The sequence below is a fragment of the Filicampus tigris genome, chromosome 15 (assembly GCF_054856515.1).
Source record: "Filicampus tigris isolate MCC_2025a chromosome 15, RoL_Ftig_1.0, whole genome shotgun sequence".
In the NCBI taxonomy this organism is placed as follows: Eukaryota; Metazoa; Chordata; class Actinopteri; order Syngnathiformes; family Syngnathidae; genus Filicampus; species Filicampus tigris.
In genome coordinates this window covers 715,701-739,254 of record NC_141231.1, presented here as the reverse complement: position 1 = coordinate 739,254, position 23,554 = coordinate 715,701, and the positions used below count along the sequence as shown (strand labels likewise).

General features: G+C 42.1%; 1 protein-coding gene and 1 long non-coding RNA gene across 3 annotated transcripts in view; one reads left to right on the top strand and one right to left on the bottom strand.

Moving 5' to 3' along the window:
• The window catches only part of crb2a (crumbs cell polarity complex component 2a), a 102,257-nt gene that overhangs the window by 34,728 nt on the left and 43,975 nt on the right, over positions 1–23,554 (top strand). For both annotated transcript variants that reach the window (XM_086054527.1, XM_086054526.1), the window contains exons 3-6: positions 2,497–2,692; positions 8,812–8,951; positions 13,923–14,093; positions 14,176–14,289. In XM_086054527.1, coding sequence (XP_085910653.1) covers positions 2,497–2,692; positions 8,812–8,951; positions 13,923–14,093; positions 14,176–14,289 — 621 coding nt within the window. The remainder of the gene's footprint in view (positions 1–2,496; positions 2,693–8,811; positions 8,952–13,922; positions 14,094–14,175; positions 14,290–23,554) is intronic.
• Positions 15,486–17,623, bottom strand: LOC147135075 (uncharacterized). The gene is made up of 2 exons (XR_015089942.1): positions 17,478–17,623; positions 15,486–15,835 (listed from the first exon to the last, which is right to left on the bottom strand). It is a non-coding gene; the product is annotated as an uncharacterized LOC147135075 (long non-coding RNA).

The window sequence follows — 23,554 nt, the reverse complement described above, 5'->3', positions numbered from 1 at the left end:
AGACCAGCTGTGTGGAATTGTCCAGCACATGTTCAACCTGAGCCTGAAGCTGGGCAGGGTCCCCCAGCTATGGAAAACATCCTGCCTGGTCCCGGTGCCAAAGACCCCCCACCCGAAGGAGCTCAACAGCTTTAGACCAGTGGCGCTGACGTCTCACCTGATGAAGACCCTGGAGAGACTGGTCCTTGTCCACCTGCGCCCCCTGGTGAGCTCCTCAATGGACCCACTCCAGTTCGCATACCAGCCTGGCATCAGTGTGGATGATGCCATCATCTACCTCCTCCACACTTCACTCTCCCACCTGGAGAAGGCGGGGAGCACTGTGAGGATCATGTTCTTTGATTTCTCCAGTGCTTTCAACACCATCCAGCCCACCCTACTGGGAGACAAGCTGGAGCGGGCGGGGGTGGCGCACCACCTCACCACATGGATCCAGGACTACCTCACAAACCGGCCACAGTATGTGAGGACACAGGACTGTGTGTCTGACGTGCTCCTCTGCAGCACGGGGGCCCCACAGGGAACTGTCTTGGCTCCCTTCCTGTTCACCCTCTACACCTCGGACTTCAACTACAACACCCCTACCTAACACCTGCAGAAGTTCACTGACGACTCTGCGATTGTCGGCCTCATCACAGGCGGAGATGATCAGTACAGAGAACTTACTCAGGGTTTTGTGGACTGGTGCCAGCAGAACCGCCTCCTGATCAATGCGGGGAAATCCAAAGAAATGGTGGTGGATTTCGGTAGGCGCCAGCACTCTTCACCTGCACCAGTGAATATCCGGGGAACAGATGTTGAGAGAGTCTCAACTTACAAGTACCTGGGTGTTCATCTGAACAATAAACTGGACTGGTGCGACAACACAGACGCCCTCTATAGGAAGAGTCAGAGCAGACTCTTCCTACTCAGGAGACTGAGGTCTTTTGGGGTTCAGGGGACACTCCTCAGGAACTTTTATGACTCGGTGGTTGCATCAGTCATCTTCCAGGGAGTGGTCACCTGGGCAGGTGGCGTCTCGGGACGGGACAAGAAGCGGCTGGACAAACTGGTCAAGAGGGCCGGCTCTGTCCTGGGCTGCTCCCTGGACTCTGTGGACTCGGTGGGGGACAGGAGAATGTTGGCCAAGCTGTCATCAATGCTGGGCAACCTGGACCACCCCCTCCAGGGCACCCTAACAGCACTCCACAGCACCTTCAGTGACAGACTGTTACACCCTCGCTGTGCAAAGGAGAGATTCCGCCGTTCCTTCTTGCCTGCTGCTGTCAGACTCTTTAACAAGAACATTGTGTAGTCTCTACAAACTGGCGGTCATTAGTGCAATTGTGCAGTCCTGCACCTGAGCTCATATCGTGCAATACCCAATATTCCCCACTACTGTAATACCGTGCAATACTCAACATTCCCCACTACTGTTAGTCTAGTTTTATTTTTATCCAATGCTGTTCCTTACATTTCACTACAGCACTGCAGCACTGTCACTTAGAGTATTTTTTCCTCTGTACTATGTACAGGCCGAAATGAGTGTTCCTCATATTTTTTATGTAGATGTAGGTTGGTGTGTATACACATGTGTATATACACATGTTACTGCGTATATCTACATAGGTTTGATTCTAAATGTTTGCCGTCAATGTTATACATTAATGGCCACATTATGCCGCCGCCCCTGTGTGACCTATATCTTTGCTACTGTAACAATGAAAATTTCCCCACTGTGGGATCAATAAAGGCATTCTTATCTTATCTTACAATATAAGGGGTGTAACAGTTCAGTCACAGTTCGGTACGTACCTCGGTATGGGGGACAGACCATTCCGCCCCCGGGACTTATCCCTTAAGGCAGAAGTCAACCCAAACATATATTTTTTCAAGAATATGTTCTATGCAAGCCCATTAGTTGAAATGAGGCATTCTGATGAATATTGCGTTTGTGGAATAAGAGTTAATCCACTCGTTTTTGGCCATCTCCGGGGGCGGCCATTTTGTCACTTATGTCATTTTCAGTTGACAAAAGTGACAAAATGGCCGCCCCCTTACATGGCTAAAAAGGGGTGGATTTTGCTACTTAACTCATATTCCACAAACACAATATTAATCAGAATGCCGTGTTCCAACTAGTGGGCCTGCTGGGAACATCTTGAAAAAAATATGTTTGGGTTGATTTCACCATTAAATGTTATCTGAGGCTGTGGGAGTGCCCTCTGAATATTAATGGGGGAATTTCCAACCAACGACTCGTGCTGACAGACAGTGGTCTCTCGTCATCTTAAAGATTGCCATTTTGCATTCCAAAAGAATGTGTGGTTTGCAGCATGCGTTCATGCGAGTCAAACCCACAATAATGCTCTCCTAAGTAGTCTTGTTGCATGCACTGATTTAGCCTGCTCAGATGTGCCCTGAGAACCAAAATGTTTTTCTTCCAACAGAATATTTACAATATTTCTCAAACATTGCCATCTAAAATCATATTTTGTATTTCCTTTTCTAAACTAGGAATCAACTGTGAAACTGAAATTGATGAGTGTGAATTGGATCCCTGCCACAATGGCGGCATCTGCCACAACAATATTGGCATTTACTCATGTGAATGCCTACCTGGGTTTCAAGGCAACAATTGTGAAGCTGACATTGATGAGTGTGCAAGTAAGCCATGCAAAAATGGAGCTTCCTGTCGTGACATGGTCAACAGGTCAGGGAAATCATCAGTCTCCTTTGAGTGCAGTTGTGTTTTTCTTATTTTCTATTAATTTTTGAATGGTTTTTGGTTCACTGTGAATTTAAGTGTAGTTTTAGAAAATTTAATTAAGTGGTTCAGTAGATTAACAGGATCTACAATGCTAATCAACCAATATAAAGAAGTAGAATAAACTTCTATAAACTTGGAGCCTTTAGTACGTTACAGGTCCCACCTTAAAACACCATCATTCCCACTTCATTTCGGCATCCAAAATTGTGCATTTCAATTGTTTCTGATTTTGTGATCCAACATGTAGAAGTCGTTCTATGATTTATTTATCAAGTTTTAGGACTTAAAGCGCCTTTGAATCAATTATCCCTTCTTTGCTACAAATTCTCATGACTTAAACCCGCTGCACGCTGATTGTGCTGGCTGAACCATTTCCTCTTTGTGGCAACCTGCTTCTTCCACAACAAAAGAGCCATGCTTTTGTGGTTCAATAAATGTAATACAGTATAATGTACAGTATGGGGAGCCTCCAAAACGGATTCAAAGTCACGGTTTCCCGCTGCAGTGTGTCGGTGGCTGTGCAGGGGTCAATCACTCTGTGTGGGTGTGAATCACAAACTGTTTTCAAGAATATGTTCTATGCAGGCCCACAAGTTGAAATACGGCATTCTGATTATATTACGTTTGTGGAATATTGCGTTTGTGGAATATAAGTTAAGCAGCAAAATCCACCCACTTTTAGTCATCTCATCTTCGGTCGACAGAAGTGACAAAATGGCCGCCCCCTGAACTAGCTAAAAACAGGTGGCTTTCTCCACAAACGCAACATTAATCAGAATGCCGTGTTTAGACTAGTGTGCCTGCATAGAACATATTCTAGACAAAAAAATATGTGTTGGTGGACTTCCTCTGTAAACATTTTAAATGGCAAGCCATTTAAATTTTGTTGCCTTATAATTCTTACACGTGGATCACCACAGCCGGGCACTTTATGCTTTTTTGCCGGTCCGTCGTCCATCCATGACCTGGGTGCCCTTCCCTCCTCATTTATCCTCATTTATAAAAACTATCTTCCTCTGACCAAGTCCAGGCTCCCCAACTCTTCTCACCTTCTGGTGGCGGCAGTCAGGTGGGCTATTGTCAGTTGCCAAGGGGGCTGCTGGCAATCCCAGCAACAAGAACTGCTTCTGAGCATAGTTTCAGTAATGCTGGCAGGCTGAGTCATAGGCCAGGCCTCATCCGGAAAACGTGGACATCATTTTGTTTCTCCACAGCAACCAGTTGATTCTATCATTTCTCTCCAACTTATCCGTTTCTCTTCACTAATTTATTGAGTACTGCGTAACCGAGATTGAGAGATTCTGTACTCAAGGGGTCTTTCTAGTACTCAGCACGGTAGTTAACGTACATTTTCTTGCTTTTTGTGGTCAGTACAGGGATATATTCCTTGCAATTTCCTCTGGGGATGGTCTTTTTTGAGACTTTACAAACCAATTTTTAAAAGTGGGATACGATTGGAGTGTTGGAGGGATTTTATCAATTTCTGCATCCAACTCGAGAGTATATTGGTCCTAGTTGGCTTTGAGGAAATTAAATCGACGTAGCGGCTTGGTGATCCGATGCTAAATCACTGGAACAATGTGGTTTATTGGGAGATGTTGAGACTTAGGTATAGGCTTGAGAACTGTTCTTTTGAAGGAATGAAGATATTGTGATTCAGCAAGGTCTTGATCATATCCTTTTTGCCAGAAAGCACTGTGGAAAGTGGATTTATCTTTTGGAGAACAAAGCAGAGAAAGATTATTGTTGGATGCCCATGATTCAACCAGTTCTCCATATTTGTTGTAGTTGTAGCCCCAGGTGGTACTGTGGCTAATTAATTCTCCTATTATGAGGCATGGTTTGCTGTGGTCAAGTCCAAGGTTCTTTGGCCAAGAAAATTGTATTATTGTGGGTTTATACACAGATACAGTAAGATCACCAGTGATTCGGTTTTGATTTGTAAGATTTCGATTTGGTCCGTGGTGAAGTTAGCTGTTTCTGTTATCAACATTTTTTTTGCTGCTGAATATTGCGCTTCCATTGGGAGATAGATTGCTAGGTGCATACCTGGGATGCTGGGTGGGATTTTATCTTTTTGGGTTTCTCTTAACCAGAGGATGTCTTTTTTGAGATCATCATAACTTTTGCAGTTGTCAAGCCCTCTGTGTTGAAGCTAATTATTCTCATTGTAGGGCCGAGGGTCTATCCTTTTACTGCCCTAGACGTGTCGATGCCTATCAGGTGTGTGGTGTTGAGATCAGTCTCCTGGATAGAATTAACGGGGGTCGCCACGGGATGGCTCTCAACGTGATCCTCTCGTACTTGGAAGCAGAGTCTAGAACAATGGTTTGCTGAGTTCAATCAAATACAATATCCTGCCAAACCACCTTCTTCTGAAAAGTTTCAACAAATACCACTAATTGAAAGGAAAAACTGGTGCAGCCTGCACGGGGGCTCACTACAAAATCGGACGAACAAAAGCCTATCTCTACAAATGGAATTCAAGCCAAGACCCAACGTGTGAACGTGGACTTGAAATCCAAACAATGAAGCACTTCATGATTTCTTGCCCCCTTTGCCCATCCTGTGATTGATGGAACCATGAATTTTCCTCTTAACCAGAAAATTGTGAAGGGAGAATTTTCTGCCATTTTAGGCAAACCCCTTCTGTGTCCACTTTTGAAATTCCCTTGAAGACACATTTTTATTCTTTGGCTTTCGACCCAACATGAGACTGACACTGTTCTGCTGTTTTCTGGTGTCTACTCTATATGTGTTAGTATCATTCATTTACTGCTTTCACTGTCTTTGTTGTTGTATTATTGTTATTTTATGTTAAATGTAAAGTGCTTTGTTACAGCTGCATCTGTTGTGAAATGCGCATATAAATAAAGTTGTATTATATTGTATTGTATTGTATTGTATATTTGTTTGATCTTAAACATTTATGCAAAGCATCCAGCTCGTGCCAACTATGTCATATCCATGCTTGCAGAATAAGTAAAAGAATGCATCTGGTGGAAGTTGGTCGAAGTTGCTAGATAAAAATGCTAATGGAATGCCGTTTAAAATGATAGACGGACCGGCCTATAGGCGATTACTATTTGGTATGGCTGGACAAAAAGGCGGGTGGATGGAAGGCGGAAGGGTACCCCGGTTGCAGGTGAAATTAACCGCCAAATTTTGGGAAAATTCCAAGCCCTGATAAACAGGCGACAATAAAGGAGTGTGTGGATGTTTTGAGAGAGAGACTCTTTTCAATGCTCAGGGCATGCCCCCTTCACTGACAGCACGGAGACATTTCAGCAATAGAGATATTAAATTATAAATATAGTACGGATGTCCCAATCATGCTTTTTTTGGCATCCGAGTCAGAGTCTTTGGTTTTAAGTATCTGCCGATACCTAGTCCCAATCCAATACTTCAGCACATCATACTCCAAGCTGGTAAGTGGATGTGCATAGGAAATTCGCCATCTAATGAGCTTTAAATTATGTTTATGAGTGCACATATTTTTTGGGGGGGGTGGGGTGGTTGGAAGAGATTGACGGAATGTAAGGACGGAAGCGCTTTAAAAGGACGAGGACGAACAGGGTCTGAGGACCATTATTTTTATGAATATGTACGGAGGGATGAGGATGGAAGGGTACCCAGGTCGCGGATGGAGGACGGACCGGCAAAAAAAGGGTAAAGTGCGAATCTCTGAAGAAAAAAAACACAACTATAACCTAAGAATCACACAATCATTTAAGTCCAATTCAAATGCACAGAGATGTAGTACAAAAGTGATGTGAGCTGCTGCTGTCAGAGGCAAAAAAGGTTAAAGTTCCCATCTCTGCATATTGAACAACTCAATGTGTATTGGTTCATCTTGGAACTTGTTTTATCATGTCATTTTTTTCTACTGAAACTCCTACTGGGTTTTTAGCATAAAATTAGCAAATACTGGCACTATAGCCGTCACATTTGTGCTAATTGAATGTTAACTTTAAACTGCGGCTGTCAAAGTTAAAGCATTAACTATGGAGATTAATTTAAATTTCACAACGCACTAAAAAAAATAAACTCCTTTTTATGTACTTCCTGTGGCAGCTGACCTCTCCTCACTTTGAAACCAAACTTAGAGGAGAGTCACGAGTGCAAAGATGGACTTTTACATAGTTTTACTTAAAAAAGTTTCTGGACGGCTCATTGGAGAAATCTAAAATTATTTACGCACTATGCAAATCCAATTTCAAATACCATATTAGTTGGACATCTTTGGTGTATCGTTCAACAGTTGTATTTCACAGAAAAATAATCTAATTCAAGGATCAAAGAAAGCTATTAAGAACAGTCTTTGAATAGGAATATACTTTAAATTTTTTTCCACATTAATTCCAAGTAAATATCTGTTCGAAGCTCCGTAAAAAATTATAGTTGAAAAATACGATTAATCGCAATCAATTATGGAAAATTTTGCAGTTAAAATTTTTTTTTTTTGCAATTAAAAAATTGTAATTGCTTGACAGCACTACTTTAAACACAATACATATCGATGTGCAGGACACTTTATAAAAATGTATTTTCATGTAATTACCTGTATGAACTGTACAGGAAGTCCTCGATTTACGAACAAGTTCCGTTCCTACGCTGGCTGTGTAACCCGAATTTCAGTGTAAGTTGAAACTTAAAGTTGAAACTTATGTCAAAATATTTAGTATAAAAAAACTAAAATACTGTAACAGATTGGCTTATCTGTGTTGTCGTGGGGACATTTGTGTTTTGCTGAGTTGTGTTTTTTCTGAGTTATATGAATCCATCACGCGACTCGCTGGATAGGACAGGTGTGCAAGTGAGAGGAGGGAGCCGACAGGAGTAAAAGGGGACATCCGTGCCTGCTAATGACGGAACGCTTGTTGCTCTGTAATTGGCGTCGGCTACGGCCCACAGTAGCCGTGTTGTGATAATAAAAAGGAGATAACTAAACTAACGTCTGACATTGTGTCTTTGGAAAACGTTACAATACGTTAGAATTAAAAAAAAAAGATGCTGCACTTACCATTACTGCTGAGAGGTGGATGGAATACTGTAGATGGAGGCGGATAAGGCAAACATACTCCCGGCGCACAACCACAGACAAGCACGCTGCACTAGCTAAACAAAAACATTATGGTGCTGGGGACAAAATGGCGGAAGAGGCACCGGCGTCATAAAAGTCAAAACATTGTAGGTTGAGTACGTCGTAACTCGAGGACTTCCTGTATCAGCATTACCATAGAATGAGGGATTTCTCTGTTTGACATATTTGATTAATGGTAAGCAATACATTTACCGGGTACATCCTTATTTATAGGCTTGTGCAGGCTAAAATGAAGGCTCACATAGCTACGTAGTTGTTGGGTAAGTGCGTGACTTCTCTCATCTAGAAACAATGCTATTGATTTGTGACCTTGTTAAATGCAACCAGTGGGGAACAAGCGCGCTTGTCACCAAATAATGTACTCGTTAAATTTCTGTTTGAAGTTATTTCGTTTGGAGGTGTCACAATTGCTAACCTGTCTGCAGCGCTCTAAAGCTGTCTCAACTCTTTGCGATGCCGTTTTATGAGGAAACTTCTTTATATCAGACAAGGCAAACTTACTTAGGAGCATCTTTTTCGGGTGTGTGCATGTCACACTAATTACATCGCTACAAAAAAAAGCTAACACTTGTGTAATATAAAACTAAGCTACTACTGTTCTATAAAACTACTGTAATATAAAACTAAGCTATTACTGTTCTGTATTTACACATTTTGATTATTTTGTAGATTTGTGAACTTTGAATGTTCAGAAAATAATAAAACCGAAACCTAATCACCTGAAAATCACATTATCGGCCCTGATTTCCGATCACATGATCGGATCGGGACATCATTAAAATTTAGGTAACTATTATTGTAAAACACAATATGTACTGTATATACTCTCCTGTGTTTACTGTATTCCACTGTGTCTCCTGTACAGACCCGGAAATGGCTGCTCTTTTACAGTTAATGCTATTGCATTCACTTTTATCTTCAACTATAACAATTTAATCAATATTGTAATTTGTTACAGCTATGAATGTGACTGCAGTGACACTGGATTTGAAGGCATCCACTGTGAAGTGGACATCGCTGAGTGTGCATCTCATCCCTGTCAACATGGTGCTACATGCCTGGAGGGAGTGAAAGAATACACTTGTGTCTGTTGGCCAGGTACCTAAACTAAAGAAGAAGAAGGCCTTTATTGATCCCACATTGGGGAAATTTTCAGTGTTACAGCAGCAAAGATATAGGTCACACAGAGACGGCAGCATAATGTAGCCGTTAATGTACAAGATTAGCAGCAAACATTTGGAAACAAACCTATGTAAATATACATCGTATCTATGTATATACACTTATACTAGGGATGTTCCGATCAGGTTTTATGACACCGATACCGATCATGCATGAGTGAGATTGGCCGATACCGATACCGATTCCAATCACATGGAATACCTGTATATTTTTCCATTTATTTATGGTGACTGCTATTATGCAATATTATCTGAAAAAAAACCCAGCCATATTATTGCCGTAATTTTGACAAAAATCTATATATATTTTCAAAAGCATAAAGGAATACAAAACCGTTGCTGGCACAATACAACAATTACTCACAAAGATAATTGAAAAACCAACTTTTAGTAGCACAGTTTTTAACAGATCAAAACAATCAGCAGTCCTAAAATACTTAATTATGCAAAAAGTCAAATAAATAACATGCCACCTAAACATTGCATGGTTCAGAATATAATCAAAGTAGAAAAAATAGTTACATGCAGGTTTCACTCGAATAAACTATTCAATGAGTTCCTAAATTGAAACGACTCAAGAACTTGGTTTCTTGTCTTGTGCATAGACAAACTATCTTGTACATTTGTCAACGAGAAAGGAAGTAACGCATCATGCATAACACATTTTGGAATACATATGCCTCGTTCGAACATTGTCATTAAAAGCAGTACGCGAGCGAAAAACTCCCTTGTTAGATTCAACATAGGACTGACATCCAAGCTACATTTAACACTTGTAAAACTTAAACAGGATAATTGGCCTTCTTTTAGGAAACTTTTGATGCGACAATACACTCTCTGGTGGAGCTACGTTCGTGAAGCATTTGCGTCCCGGTAGCACGTAGCTAGTGAGGCTCAAAGTGGGCGAGCAGACGGCGGAATCCGGTGTCTTCCACCACCGAGAATGGTTGGTCATCAAGTCCGATAAATGTCATTATTTTCCTGGTTATTTGCGTTGCCTTTTGCCTGTCACGCTGATATGGATTTGAGCATGGGCTGCGTTAGCTGCCGTTTCATTGTTGCTGCTGCTTCAATGCAGTGAGCCTCGTAAACTCACCATAGTCTTCCAATTGCTTGTTCTTCAAATGTCGGATTAAGTTGGTTGTGTTGAAATTTATGGCCATGCCAGAACTTGGCTAATGGGTGGGCCTGGAAAAATCAGGGTGGACCTGAATATTTCTCTCACTGAGCACAATCCTCGCGACACATCGTATATTTAAATAAAATGATCAACTGAATGAGTTCCTTAGACAACCACAATTATCCCATTCTTAATATTCTATAAAATAAAAAAAACACAAATTCATAAATAATTTAATAATTTACTAAAAATGAAATGAAATAAAAAGTATATATTCAAGCTCAAGACACACCTTTTTAGTTTGGCTTTTAACAACTTTTAAATAATTTATCTTTTCTTTTGATTGAAGATTATTTGTATCTTATTTTACTGATTTTAGTTCTTAGACTATACTACTGTTCTGTCTTTTAGTTTTGTTGCTCTCTGCCGTTGTCAGCTTTTAGCTCCAGTGTTACCTCATGGGGGGGCCTCCGCGTTGAGGGAGGGGTGGCTGCCCTTCCCACGGGGGCTGTCATCGCAGGGACTCCTTGGGTCTGGGTGGCCGGGGGCCTCTACACTTTGTGTGGGGTCCGCCTGTCTAATCCGGGCCGGGGTCTCTATGGTGGTGGCGCCCCTGTGGCCGTGGGCTGTCATTCCCCTCGGCGCGGAGAGCTCCCCTTGGGTGTACCCTTTCCTCATATGGTTTCTCTGTGCCTTGTCAAGTATTTTTAACACATTTTATCAGGTTGTGCACTTTGTGTGTGTGTGTGTGTGAATGAGTGCTGATGTACTAATGGATATCTGTCTTGGGTTTGTTGGGAGGGAGGGCGTGAACGGATTTTCTTTTTTTTTATGTTTTGCTTTGGATGTTTTACAGCACTTTGAGTTGCATTTTTATGTATGAAAAGTGCTATATAAATAAAATGTGATTGATTGATATTTTTTTCATAAATCTAATTGGGTGGGCAGTCTGTGAATCTGGGTGGACCCAGGCCCACCTATGGCTCCGCCCCTGCCGTGGACTCTCCCGCATCCTGCAGCGCACACTGTCAGCTCAGTCCCCAACGGAGCAGCCCCTCCCAGCAGGAAGATGTTAACCCCTCGGCGTCCAGGTTTTAAATGAATCGCGCAGGTGCCAAAGCGCAACTCGGAGACACCGACATTAGATGAGACTGTACTTGTCCTCGTTATCTAGTTTCAGTCACATTGGCGATCTATTTGCCCTAGCACTACCTCCGTTTCCTATCTTTGCCTCTCGTACCGGACTATCATTTCACTCATCTTGCACTTTTTGTCTGTCATCTGTGTCCTCTGTTGTGTGTTGTGCTACGTGTGAGCAAGACTTAGCTGTTACCTGCCTTTGGCGGGTAACGCCGCTCAGACAAATAAGCACATACTGCCTGAAAGAGAGATGTAAGGCGGTTCATAAAGAAGCAAACAGCTTCCATGCCCGATAACCTCCGTTCTACCACCGCCGCGAACACCGAGTACGGCTCAGTATCACTGCCGGGGTCTGCAGGTGATGCATCATGTCCCGGCGGCAGCTCGGCCCCAATGCCGGCGGAGTCTGAAAGCGTCCCTCCTGTTCTCCCCGTCCAGTCCTCTGACTCTGGCCCTGCTTGTGTGCTCCTCCAGACTTAAAAAGCATTATCACTTGCCTGTCCATACTGTTAGGTTATGGTTGTGTTCTAAGTATTAACCTTTGTTTGTGTTGTTACATCCTCTTTCTTTTTCATGTTAAAAAACAAAACCCCCAAAAAACATTGTCACCTGCATGTCCATACTGTTCAGTTATGGATGTCTTCAAAGTCAAATAAAATAAAATCAACTTTTATTTGTTCAGCCAAAATAACAACAACAGTTATCTCAGTTAAGGAGAAAACAAAACACGTTTTAAGGTGCAGTAGCCCTACGTTGGATTTAGCCCTAATTGAGCATTGTAGCACTTTTTTGGCCCCAACCCTAATATGGACGCCGTTGCACACGTCGCCCGATCTCCAGTTAGTAACGTCACACATGCCAACTGGCAGGAAAAGTAAGATACGTGTCTCAAGTTTTCTCAAGTTGTCTTAATAATCTAAATCAAGACATCTCAAGAAATTTTGGTACATCAAGACATCTTAAGACAAACATTTGGAGACTCCACCTCTTTCTCGAGACATGACAGAGCAGCACATCAGATGCCCCAAAACAGATGTTTGTGTCTTGAAGACATTGAGTGTCTTAAGCCCAGAACTGGGCATTTTACAAAAAATTCATCGCCTTCCGTCTATCCGCCTTTTTGTCCAGCCGGACCAAATAGTAATCGCCTATAGGTCCATCTGTCATTTTAAACGGGTTTCCGTGAGTTTCCATCTACCAACTTCCACTAGCACCACCTCTCCCCCAGCCATCCACCCCCGAGCGATATTTGGAACAAACGACCCACCGTGGCATGGCAGCCTTACCGCGGCATGATGGAAGCCTCACTGCGGCCGGACTAAATGTGTCGCATTTAGGACCCTGAAGCTGTCACAAAGCCAACGGGAAACGGAAACCTCGCCGAGGCCATGGAAGCCTCACGGTGAAAATAGACGATTGATGATGACATAAACGGAAAAAATGGGCTTCCAACTGACTATGCTTAGTCTGTTCATTTTTTTTAACGTACCCGTCTTTCATTTATCACCTTCCTAATGGCCGTCAGTGTTACAGCCCATGATGAGTCGTGGCTGTTAAATTGTTTGTGTGCAGGTGCTCTTCCCTGATTGGTGGCCTTTGTCCACATCCATCCATCCATCAGAGCAAGGGAGAGTGACCGATTTAGTTAATTACTTTCAGGTGTGGCACCAGCAATTCGTTACCAGCAATATAATGTCATAGGCTGAAAGACGGACCGGTCCGTCACATAAGCGGAATGCCCAGCTCTGCTTAAGACAACTCAAGACATATTTCCTTTTGTTTTAAGACATGCATCAAACGATGGCTTAAAGAAATGGTAAAAATTATCTTGTTGAAACAGGATTATTATGATGATAATATGATATTGATATTTTATGGTGAAATCATGTTATTGGAGTGTCAAAAACATTTTTTAACTTGCATTATTTTTTATTTCTTTGAGAGATCTGTGTAATGGGATTAATAAGATACAAAGAATAATTGACTGAACAAAATGTAAAATGTAGCTTCACATGACGCCAGATGTGGTGATGTACTATGCTTTTTTTCTATAATAAATATTCTCAAAAGAATTTGAAGATAAACAAGATGTGAAATTAATGAATAAATTATTGAATATTATAGAACAATCCATTTTAAAATGGATGTGTTAAAAGAAAACAATACATTTATAATGACACACAACAATTTGTCATAAAGAATGAAATAATATATTAGAATTTTATTGAATAAATATTCATTTGAATAAATTAATATAGTTACAACTACCATGAGAGATTCCAATGAAACACATTCATTAAATTCAAAACTTCAAAAGATTAAATTAAATGTTAAATCTGAACACACACTGCATCCTGACAATGTATAGTTTTTCTTTCAATAAATCTCACCAACATGGGATTTTTCCTATGTTGGTGAGATTTTTTATTTTTTTTTACTGTGTGCTATTTTTTTTCTTCAATAAATCTCATCAACAACGGAAAAATCCCATGTGCGTTGAAATCAACACATTGCATCTTGTCTCGTTTCCCTCATGTGATGAAGGCTCGTAGATGAAGCTATTTCGTCCTAATTTTTGTTGGCGACAGCAACACTACTTACATCTAATTTTTGTTTTGTTCCCTCCAGGTTATGAAGGCACAAACTGTGAGATTGACACTGATGAATGTGCTGAACATCCCTGTGACAATGATGGGGAATGTTTCGAACGTTCAAATCTGAACCACTGGGAGCTCGATTGGGAGCTAAGATACGCAGATGCAGCTGGATATATTTGCCAATGTCAGTCAGGGTTTACAGGTAGATGAGACAAAAAAAAAAAATCACCAAAAATATGTAACTCAATGTAAACTTGTAAAAACCTACACTGTATTGCTTGCAGGAAATAACTGTACTGTTAACATTGATGAGTGTGACTCTGAACCCTGTCAAAATGGAGGAATTTGTGAGGATCAAAACAATGGTTATGTTTGTACCTGCCCTGCTGGATTTTCAGGTAAGAGTTTTAACTAGTGTTGTTCCGATACGACTTTTTGGCCCCGATACCGATTCCGCTACCTGGCTGTTTGAAAAAAATCCAAAATAATCGCAAATTTATTTGTAATTCAAAAGAACAGATAACAGAAGTCCGTTATGTGTTTCTAAAAATGTTTAACACCTGTGCTGTTTATGGTTGCTCTAATCGGTCAACTAGAGATTTCATTTTGTTCTACTGGCCGGCAGTGATTCAAATTAACCGGAGGCAAAAACGAAGTTGTTTGAAAGCAGACAACGGCTGTCAAATCTTCAACGCGACCACTTAACACCGTCACAACATACAAGGTTATGATCTGATGACTTTATATCAGTTATTGTTTTTCTTTTTACTTTTCATTCAAGATTTAGTTCGCACTGCTGTTCAACATTAATCTGTTAATTATATAGGTATACAAATTTTATATAAGTTGATGGAACATTATAGAACATTTTGCTGAGCGATGTGTTGTAAACAAACTCGTCTCTTTGTTAGCAGTTAGCAAGCTAGGGCGAGCTCGAAAAGCTTCGACGGGTCAAAAAGACGAGTTTATCTGGACACAAACCATTTCATGAAAGACGTTTTACCCCATTAAAGTAGTGATCGATGTACTGTGTCAAACAAAAGCAACATACTTTGCTACGAGACAAAGATCCAGCCGACATGCCCCCAAAGTAATTGCAGGCTCTTGATAGGATCAAAGTCCCCCCAAGCAACCGCCTCCAATATGGCGATGTATGTCCTTATAGCGAACTTTTTCACCAAACTAGACATAAGTAGACCGATGACCAATAACGCTAATAATGGATAAGGCTTCTCCTCGTATTTTCCTTACGCATGCGGCTCTCAAATATGCGCGCTGCGTTCAAATAATGATACCAGTTTCGATAACCGGCATCTGTGTTTTATTTGTTAGTACCACCCTATCACCAGAAAACTGAAATAATGTTTAAACAGAAAATGAGTATGGTCAATGTTTCGGCTGCTTCTCATTAAAATACATCTATTTTGCATTGCTGATTCCTTTGTTAGGAGTATATCTGGGCATCAAACGCTTACCAAAATGAATTTTAGTATGAGTATCTGTATATGTAGCGATTATATTAATAATTAATTTAAATAAATAACGGCGGCTGAAGTTTACCGCCTGCAGTACACTCAGCTGCCACTAGGAGTACCACGTTGTTTTTTCTTTATTAAAATTAAAAGGCTTAAACAGATGTAAAACCTCTGAAAATCTGACATTAGTTAGAAGGTTGCTACATTTAAAGACTTTTTAGTTTGTTTTTGAAGCTTAGAAGTTAAGGACCCTTATTTAAAGTGAAGGGACATGAAAAAAAGTTTCACAAAAAAGGATTACAAGTACAAATAATGAGATTCCAATGATCTCTTTGGTAAAAACTTAATGAAAAGGCCTCCAAAAAGATGCAGAAAACAGAAGCGTATTTTCGTGAGCTGGGTCTGTCCACTGGCCGCTTGACCCATTGAGTGCATGACGTCACTGGCCTAGCCGCGTCGTCTTCAGACACTGAAAATGGCAATGCCAAGCTGTCATTAAAGCTGAAATCAACCCAAAACATTTTTTTCAGTAGTTGAAACACAGCATTCTGATTAATATTGCGTTTGTGAACTAAGAGTTAATCCATATGTTTTTAGCCATCTCTGGGAGCAGCCATTTTGTCACTTCTGTCAACTGAAAATGGCATTACAACTGCTCAGGGCTCAGGTAATGACCAATCATGGATCAGCTTCAGAAAAAAGGTCGGCCACTTGTTCAAGGTCGGAAACGATGGCCGAACGGTTGCCAGATGTCCGCCTGCACTTTTTTTTTAAACTGTTGCCGAATGTCATGCAATCATTTGCGGACTCGAACGAACACCGACATGAATGGGCATTCGTGACCCTCAACAACCGTCGCAAACGTTCACACCTCAGTGGGATAGGGGCTTTACTGTGAGCATAAGTAGTTTGGTTTGCCACATGTGGAACGACTAATATTGCTGTATTGAGAGGAACTGAGGCATCAGTATAAATCCCAATTGAGCTCTAGGCAGGACATGGCCTGTTCCAGTATGATTGGCTGCTGTATCAAGGCAGGACTACATGCAGCAGCCAATCATAAGGTCGCAGTGCCTTGACTGCCGATAACTCAAGCGGGCTTCATAATAACAGCTCAATGAGCATTACAGGGTGATTCAAAAAGAATGTCATGTCATGTCATGTCATCTTCCAAACCGCTTATCCTATATAGGGTCGCGGGGAGTTGCTGGAGCCTATCCCAGCCGTCAATGGGCGAAGGCAGACTACACCCCGAACTGGTCGCCAGCCAGTCGCAGGGCACACATAGACACTGTCACTGAGCAGGAATCAATCCCACGCTGCCCGCACACAACTCAGGCGTGTGTACCACTACACTATCAGCGGACATGATTCAAAAAGAATAATCCAAAATCATCACACGATATTTATAAAGGAAAAACAATTCACTTTACTGCAAGCAAATTTGCATGATTTAAATTTTCAACAAGATGGAGCACAATTGGCATCTCAGGGTTCGAGCTTATGTGAATGAAAATGCTCTTGGCTTGCCAGATCCCCGACCTCACTGTGTGTGACTTTACCATGGGATGATCTGGGAAATGAACCCAAACATATTTTTTCCAAGAATATGTTCCCAGCAGGACCATTAGTTTAAACACGACATTCTGGTTGGTATTGCATTTGTGGAATATGAGTTAAGCATCAAAATCCATCCCTTTTTAGCCATCTCAGGGGGCAGCCATTTGGTCACTTCTGCCTCAGAGATGGCTCAGAACAGGTGAATTAACTCTTATTCCACAAACGCAATATTTATCAGAATGCCTTGTTTCAACTAGTGGGCCTGCATGGATAGGTTTGGGTATCGTTTGAATTTGGACGATTCCCGTACTTTGATTCGATTCCGAGTTATTTTTGGACAAATCACATGAACTTCTCTGTTCTTCAATTTCATGAACTTTTTACTATTTGTGAACTTTACCATGGATTACTCAAAGGGCTGTGTAATGGTAGAAATTCTGTTTTACCATTAGTATCAATGTTGGTAGTCGAAGGTAGTTCTGACTCGTCCGTAGTAGCACATCTTATATGTGATTTTGAATTTCATTCAATTACTCACACAGATTACTCACACAGACTCGTAGTTCCTTTTTTGTCTTCTTGTATTGAAGGTTTTGTAATTCAACAAAATGAGCAATGCTATTCAGTACAGCAGGTGGATAACATGTACTTAGACTATGAGCACAGTCAAATGCTGTTTTCTTCCGTGACTAGCAGCAAAGACTAATACTATGCTACTACTACTGCAAGTGCAGTAATCTTTATGATGACAGAAATTGAGATCCTACTTTATGATGACAGAATTGAGATAACACTTCAAAGCATTGGCTCTCACAGGCTGTTTTTAACCAGTATATTTATTTTTTAACATTTTTTTGTATTATTATTTAGTATTATTTTTCACAAGAGTTTTAATTTTAGTTCAAGACAATACAATAATGCAGCGAACACCGATTGATTGGCTAACCTTGTCTTGCTTCATAAAGAAAATATATATGACAAACACAATGCTGCATTTTAAGGGCAAGCAAGGAAAGTCTATCTAATCTAAGCAGTCTATGTAACCATATGATGTATCCGTATGTACAGTATTTATGTATATTGTTGGGAAATTTCATCAGGTCACTCACTTGGGATGTAATCTCAATTGTTAGTTCACAAACCACAACCATTATCCAATGCGTGTTCGTTTAATCTTTCAAGAAAGCAAACAAAGTCATTACAGATAATTGAAGACTAACAAAATAACTCACATTTACATGGTGAACAAAAAACAAAAACAAGGCATGTTTGTTAACCCAACAAAATTCAAACCTTACTTCGAAAATGAGAACTTACCTCTATAAATTCAACTATAGCTATTCAATTATATCTCCCGCCAAAATGTCCCTTGTTTCCGTCTATCAATTAATATGAGCCATGAGCTCTCAGGGGACATTAATTAATTGTCCTCGTATGAGAAAGTCTGGCACCATAGCAAGATAGTCATGAGACAAAACAAAACCTTAACCCTTAAAGGGTTTGGCATTGGGACCTAAATTGTTTATTATTTACTCGAATTATATTTGCACTGTCTCAAATATATTAAAAACTGTAATATTTACTGATGATACAAACTTATTTTGCTCAAGGGATAACATGAGGCAACTAATACAAACTAGAAAAATAATTCATTGTGTTTTAAAAAGTGGTTTGATTACAATAAGTTATCATAAAATTAAAATAAAACAAAATGTATGGTGTATGGTGATACGCAGTCTACCTCTGACATATTGTGCTGAAGTGTGGGGAAATGTCGATAAAACACAGGTGTCAAACTCAAGGCCTGGGGGCCAGATCCGGTCCGGGACATCATTTAAAACGTTTGCTTATTTGAAATATGAAAAGTGAGGGCCAATATGAAATGCAGATGTGTTTTAGTTTTAGATATTGAAATTATGGAATGGACATGATGATGTGTTGAAGCGGTTGTAGTTCTTCATTGGGGTTGAAGAAAAATATAAAATGTAAAATAATTCATGCTCATAGTTCTACAGGTAAAATGTAGAACAGCTAGAGATAATGTGAGTGGATATTAATTTCATTTACAAAAAAAAAATTCTAGGTGTTTTACGGAACTTTGCAGGATGGACCATAATAAGCCTGGCGCTTCAGTTTATTCCTTTTTTTGTAACACGCACTGTAAGAAACAAGAAGTTGAGTTTACTTAAAAAATATATTTAAGTGGGAACTTGTTGTCTTACAAATAATGAGTAAATTTAACTTGAACTCTTTATGTCTAAGCAAGATGTTAATATTGGAGGTACAGTACTACCACCACTTAATTATTTTGAATCTCTAATTATAGTGCTAAATGGGTATCAGGGCTGTCAGTCGTATAGCGTTTATCTACCTTTGGTACTCAGAAGTGCTTCACACAGTGCACCTCATTTATCTACTGATGACGCAGCATCAGGAGCCACTGGGGGTTCATTATCTTGCTCATGGGTGCTTCACTATGGTCACAATGGCTGGGGATTGAACCAACAACCTCTGGGTTGGGAGACGACCAAAATATGTTTTTTTAAGTTGGACCTTATGTATAGTCGGTCTTATTTGATTGTCATGCAGTAAAAATCTATAAGAAACATGTGAGACTGCAAAACATTATCTGCTCCTGCAAACACACAGATTAACAGTCGAGACGTTTTGTCCACACTTGGTTTCCCAAGAACTCAAATCACAGCAAATTCGCCAACCAGTGTTTTCAATCTCATTCAAGCAAACTAAATAAGCAGGTCAACAAGCATTAAAAACAATATTAACTGAACATAAACCAAGGATGGCATATTGAACTACTTATAAGGAATGGGAGACAAGACAATTGCCTTTTCAAAATCAAAGATAGACCTTACATCTACAACTGAAAAACAAGCTACTTGCCAATGTTGAATAAATCTCCATCACACTTGTACTTACACTTCAAATATCAGTTTAACAGATTCCAAAACAGTACAATACAATACACTTGAACAACAGACTCGCTCCTGTTGTCCGCAATGATTTACTTAGTACAATAGGATGTCATGCGCAAAAACTCACATTTGTTTGCTTCGCCACATAAATCAGTACATCCAAGAGCCTTCTGCTAGTAGAACCAAGATCCTGCGATTACCCTTAATTACCAATAAGTGTCAAATATCAAAGCTACTCATCTATCAATACAATACAATACAATACAATTTTATTTATACAGCACATTTCACATTTCAGGTAGAGCTGTAACAAAGCAATGTACGTACCAACAACAAAATAGCCATAATACAACAAAATGGAATCAATAAATTAACATAAAACACTATATACAATAGACACCGGAAAACAGCTGTCAGTCTCAGGTCGGATCAAAAGCCAGAGAACAGAAATATGACATCAACCGGGTTTTAAAGGTGGGCAGAGAGGGAGCTTGCCTAACATCCAATGGGAGGTCATTCCAAAGGGAAGGACCAGCAGCCGAAAAGGTTCGATCCCCTCTGAGGCTCCTCTTGGTCCTCGGCACCTCGAGCAGCGCCTGGTCCACAGACCTGAGGCTGCGGGAAGGTGCATAGGAGTGGAGGATTATCAGGGATTATTCATGAGTATTCATGAGGGATTTTCCACTGAAAGATACGTTGCCCAGTAGAAGCCTCAGTACAGGGAATGTCTGGCCACCAAACATAGGGTGATGTTATAAACATCATAAGTAAGTTGATAATTATTTTAAAAAAAATAATGGGACATGGAATGTCACCTCTCTGGCAGGGAAGGAGCCCAAGCTGGTGTGTGAGGCTGAGAAGTTCCAACTAGATATAGTTGGGCTCACCTCCACACATAGCTTGGGCTCTGGTACCAGTCCTCTCGAGAGGGGTTGGACACTCTTCCACTCTGGAGTTGCCCAAGGTGAGAGGCGCCGTGCAGTTGTGGGCATACTTATTACCCCCTGGCTCGACGCCTGTACATTGGGGTTTACCCCGGTGGACGAGAGGGTAGCCTCCCTCCGCATTGGAGTGGGGGGATGGGTCCTGAATGTTGTCTGTGCTTATGCACCAAACAGCAGTGCAGAGTACCCACCCTTTTGGAGTACTTGGACGGTGTGATGGAGAGCGATCCACCTGGGGACTCCATCGTTCTGCTGGGGGACTTCAATGCTCACGTGGGCAATGACAGTGAGACCTGGAAGGGCGTGATTGGGAGGAACGCCCCCCCCGGTCTGAACTGGTTACTGGACTTCTGTGCTCATCATGGATTGTCCATAACAAACACCATGTTCAAACATAAGGGTGTCCATATGTGCACTTGGCACCAGGATACCCTAGGCCGCAGTTCGATGATCGACTTTGTAGTTGTATCATCGGATTTGCGGCCGCATGTTTTGGACACTCGGGTGAAGAGAGAGGTGGAGCTGTCAGCTGATCACCATCTGGTGGTGAGTTGGCTCCGATGGTGGGGGAAGATGCCGGTCCGACCTAAACGTATTGTGAGGGTTTGCTGGGAACGTCTGGCAGAATCCCCTGTCAGAAGGAGTTTCAACTCCCACCTCCGGGGGACACGCCTTCCACTGAGGAAGCAGAGCTTGAAGACTCTGAGGTGGGCTCTCCCATCTCTGGGGTTGAAATAACCGAGGTAGTTTAAAAGCTCCTCGATGGCAAAGCCGGGTGGATGAGATCCGCCCAGAGTTCATAAAGGCTCTGGATGTTGAGGGGCTGTCATGGTTGACACGCCTCTACAACATCACGTTGACATCGGGGACAGTGCCTCTGGATTGGCAGACCGGGGTGGTGGTCCCCCTTTTTAAGAAGGGGGACCGGACGGAGTACTACAACTACAGAGGTATCACACTCCTCAGCCTCCCCGGTAAGGTCTACTCAGGGGTGCTGGAGAGGAGGGTCCCTCGGAAGGTCAAATCTCGGATTCAGGAGGAACAATGTGGTTTTCGTCCCGGCCGTGGGACAGTGGGAGTTTGCCCAACCAGTCTACATGTGTTTTGTGGACTTGGAGAAGGCGTTCGATCGTGTCCCTCTGGGAGTTCTGTGGGGGGTGCTTCGGGAGTACGGGGTACCGAGCCCCCTGATAAGGGCTGTTCGGTCCCTGTACCACTGATGTCAGAGTTTGGTCTGCATTGCCGGCAGTAAGTCGGATTCGTTTCCAGTGAGGGTTGGACTCTGCCAAAGCTGCCCTTTGTTACAGATTCTGTTCATAACTTTTATGGACAGAATTTCTAGGCGCAGCCGAGGTGCGGAGGGGGTCCAGTTTGGGGGCCTCAGTATTGCATCTCTGCCTTTTGCAGATGATGTGGTACTGTTGGCTTCTTCAAGACGCGATCTCCAACTCTCGCTGGAGCAGTTCGCAGCCGAGTGTGAAAATCTGCACCTCCAAATCTGAGACCATGCTCCTCAGTCGGAAAAGGGTGGCGTGCCCTCTCCAGGTCGGGATTGGATTCTGCTCCATGTGGAGGAGTTCAAGTATCTTGGGAATGGGAGATCGACAGGCGGATCGGTGCAGCGTCTGCTGCTGCAAAGCCTATCTCTGCTGATCCGTTAGAGATAGGGTGAGAAGTTCGGCCATCCGGGAGGGACTCAAAGTCGAGCCGCTGCTCCTCCGCGTTGAGAGGAACCAGTTGAGGTGGCTCAGGCATCTAATAAGGATGCCTCCTGGAAGCCTCCCTGCTGAGGTGTTCCGGGCATGTCCCACCGGCAGGAGACCCCGAGGACGACCCAAAACACGCTGGAGAGACTATGTCTCCCGGCTTGCCTGGGAACTCCTTGGGATCCCCCCGGAAGAGCTGGAAGATGTTGCTGGGGAGAGGGAAGTCTGGGCTTCCCTGCTGAAGCTGCTGCCTCCGCGACCCGGCCTCGGATAAGAGGATGGATGGATGGATGTTCTCTTTTCCAAAACCCATTTTACAACAACTTGAAAAATAGTTGAATAAACTTGACTTAAGATAAGATAAGATAAGAAGGTCTTTATTGATCCCACAGTGGGGACATTTTCAGTGTTACAGCAGCAAAGATATAGGTCACACAGGGACGGCGGCATAATGTAGCCATTAATGTATAACATTAACGGCAAACATTCAGGATCATACCTATGTAAATATACGCAGTAACATGTGTAGATACACATGTATATACACACCAACATACATCTACATAAAAAGTACATCTACAAATGAGGAACACTCATTTTAGCCTGTACATAGTACAGAGGAAAAATACTCTATTTAAGTGACAGTGCTAGACTAACTAAAACTAGACTAACAGTAGTGGGGAATGTTGAGTATTGCACGATATGAGCTCAGGTGCAGGTGGGCAAGGACCAGTTTCTCCAGGGTCTTCATCAGGTGAGACGTCAGCGCCACTGGTCTGAAGCTGTTGAGCTCCTTCGGGTGGGGGTTCTTTAGCACCGGGACCAAGCAGGATGTTTTCCATAGATGGCGGACTCTGCCCAGCTTCAGGCTCAGGTTGAATATGTGCTGGACAATTCCACACAGCTGGTCTGCGCAGGATTTGAGGAGCTGGGGGCTGATGCCATCAGGACCCGCTGCCTTCCTCGCCTTCATCTTCTTCAGCTGGTTCTTCACCTGAGATGTTCTGAAGGCCAAGGCTGGGCAGGAGGGAGTGGTGGCTGTTTG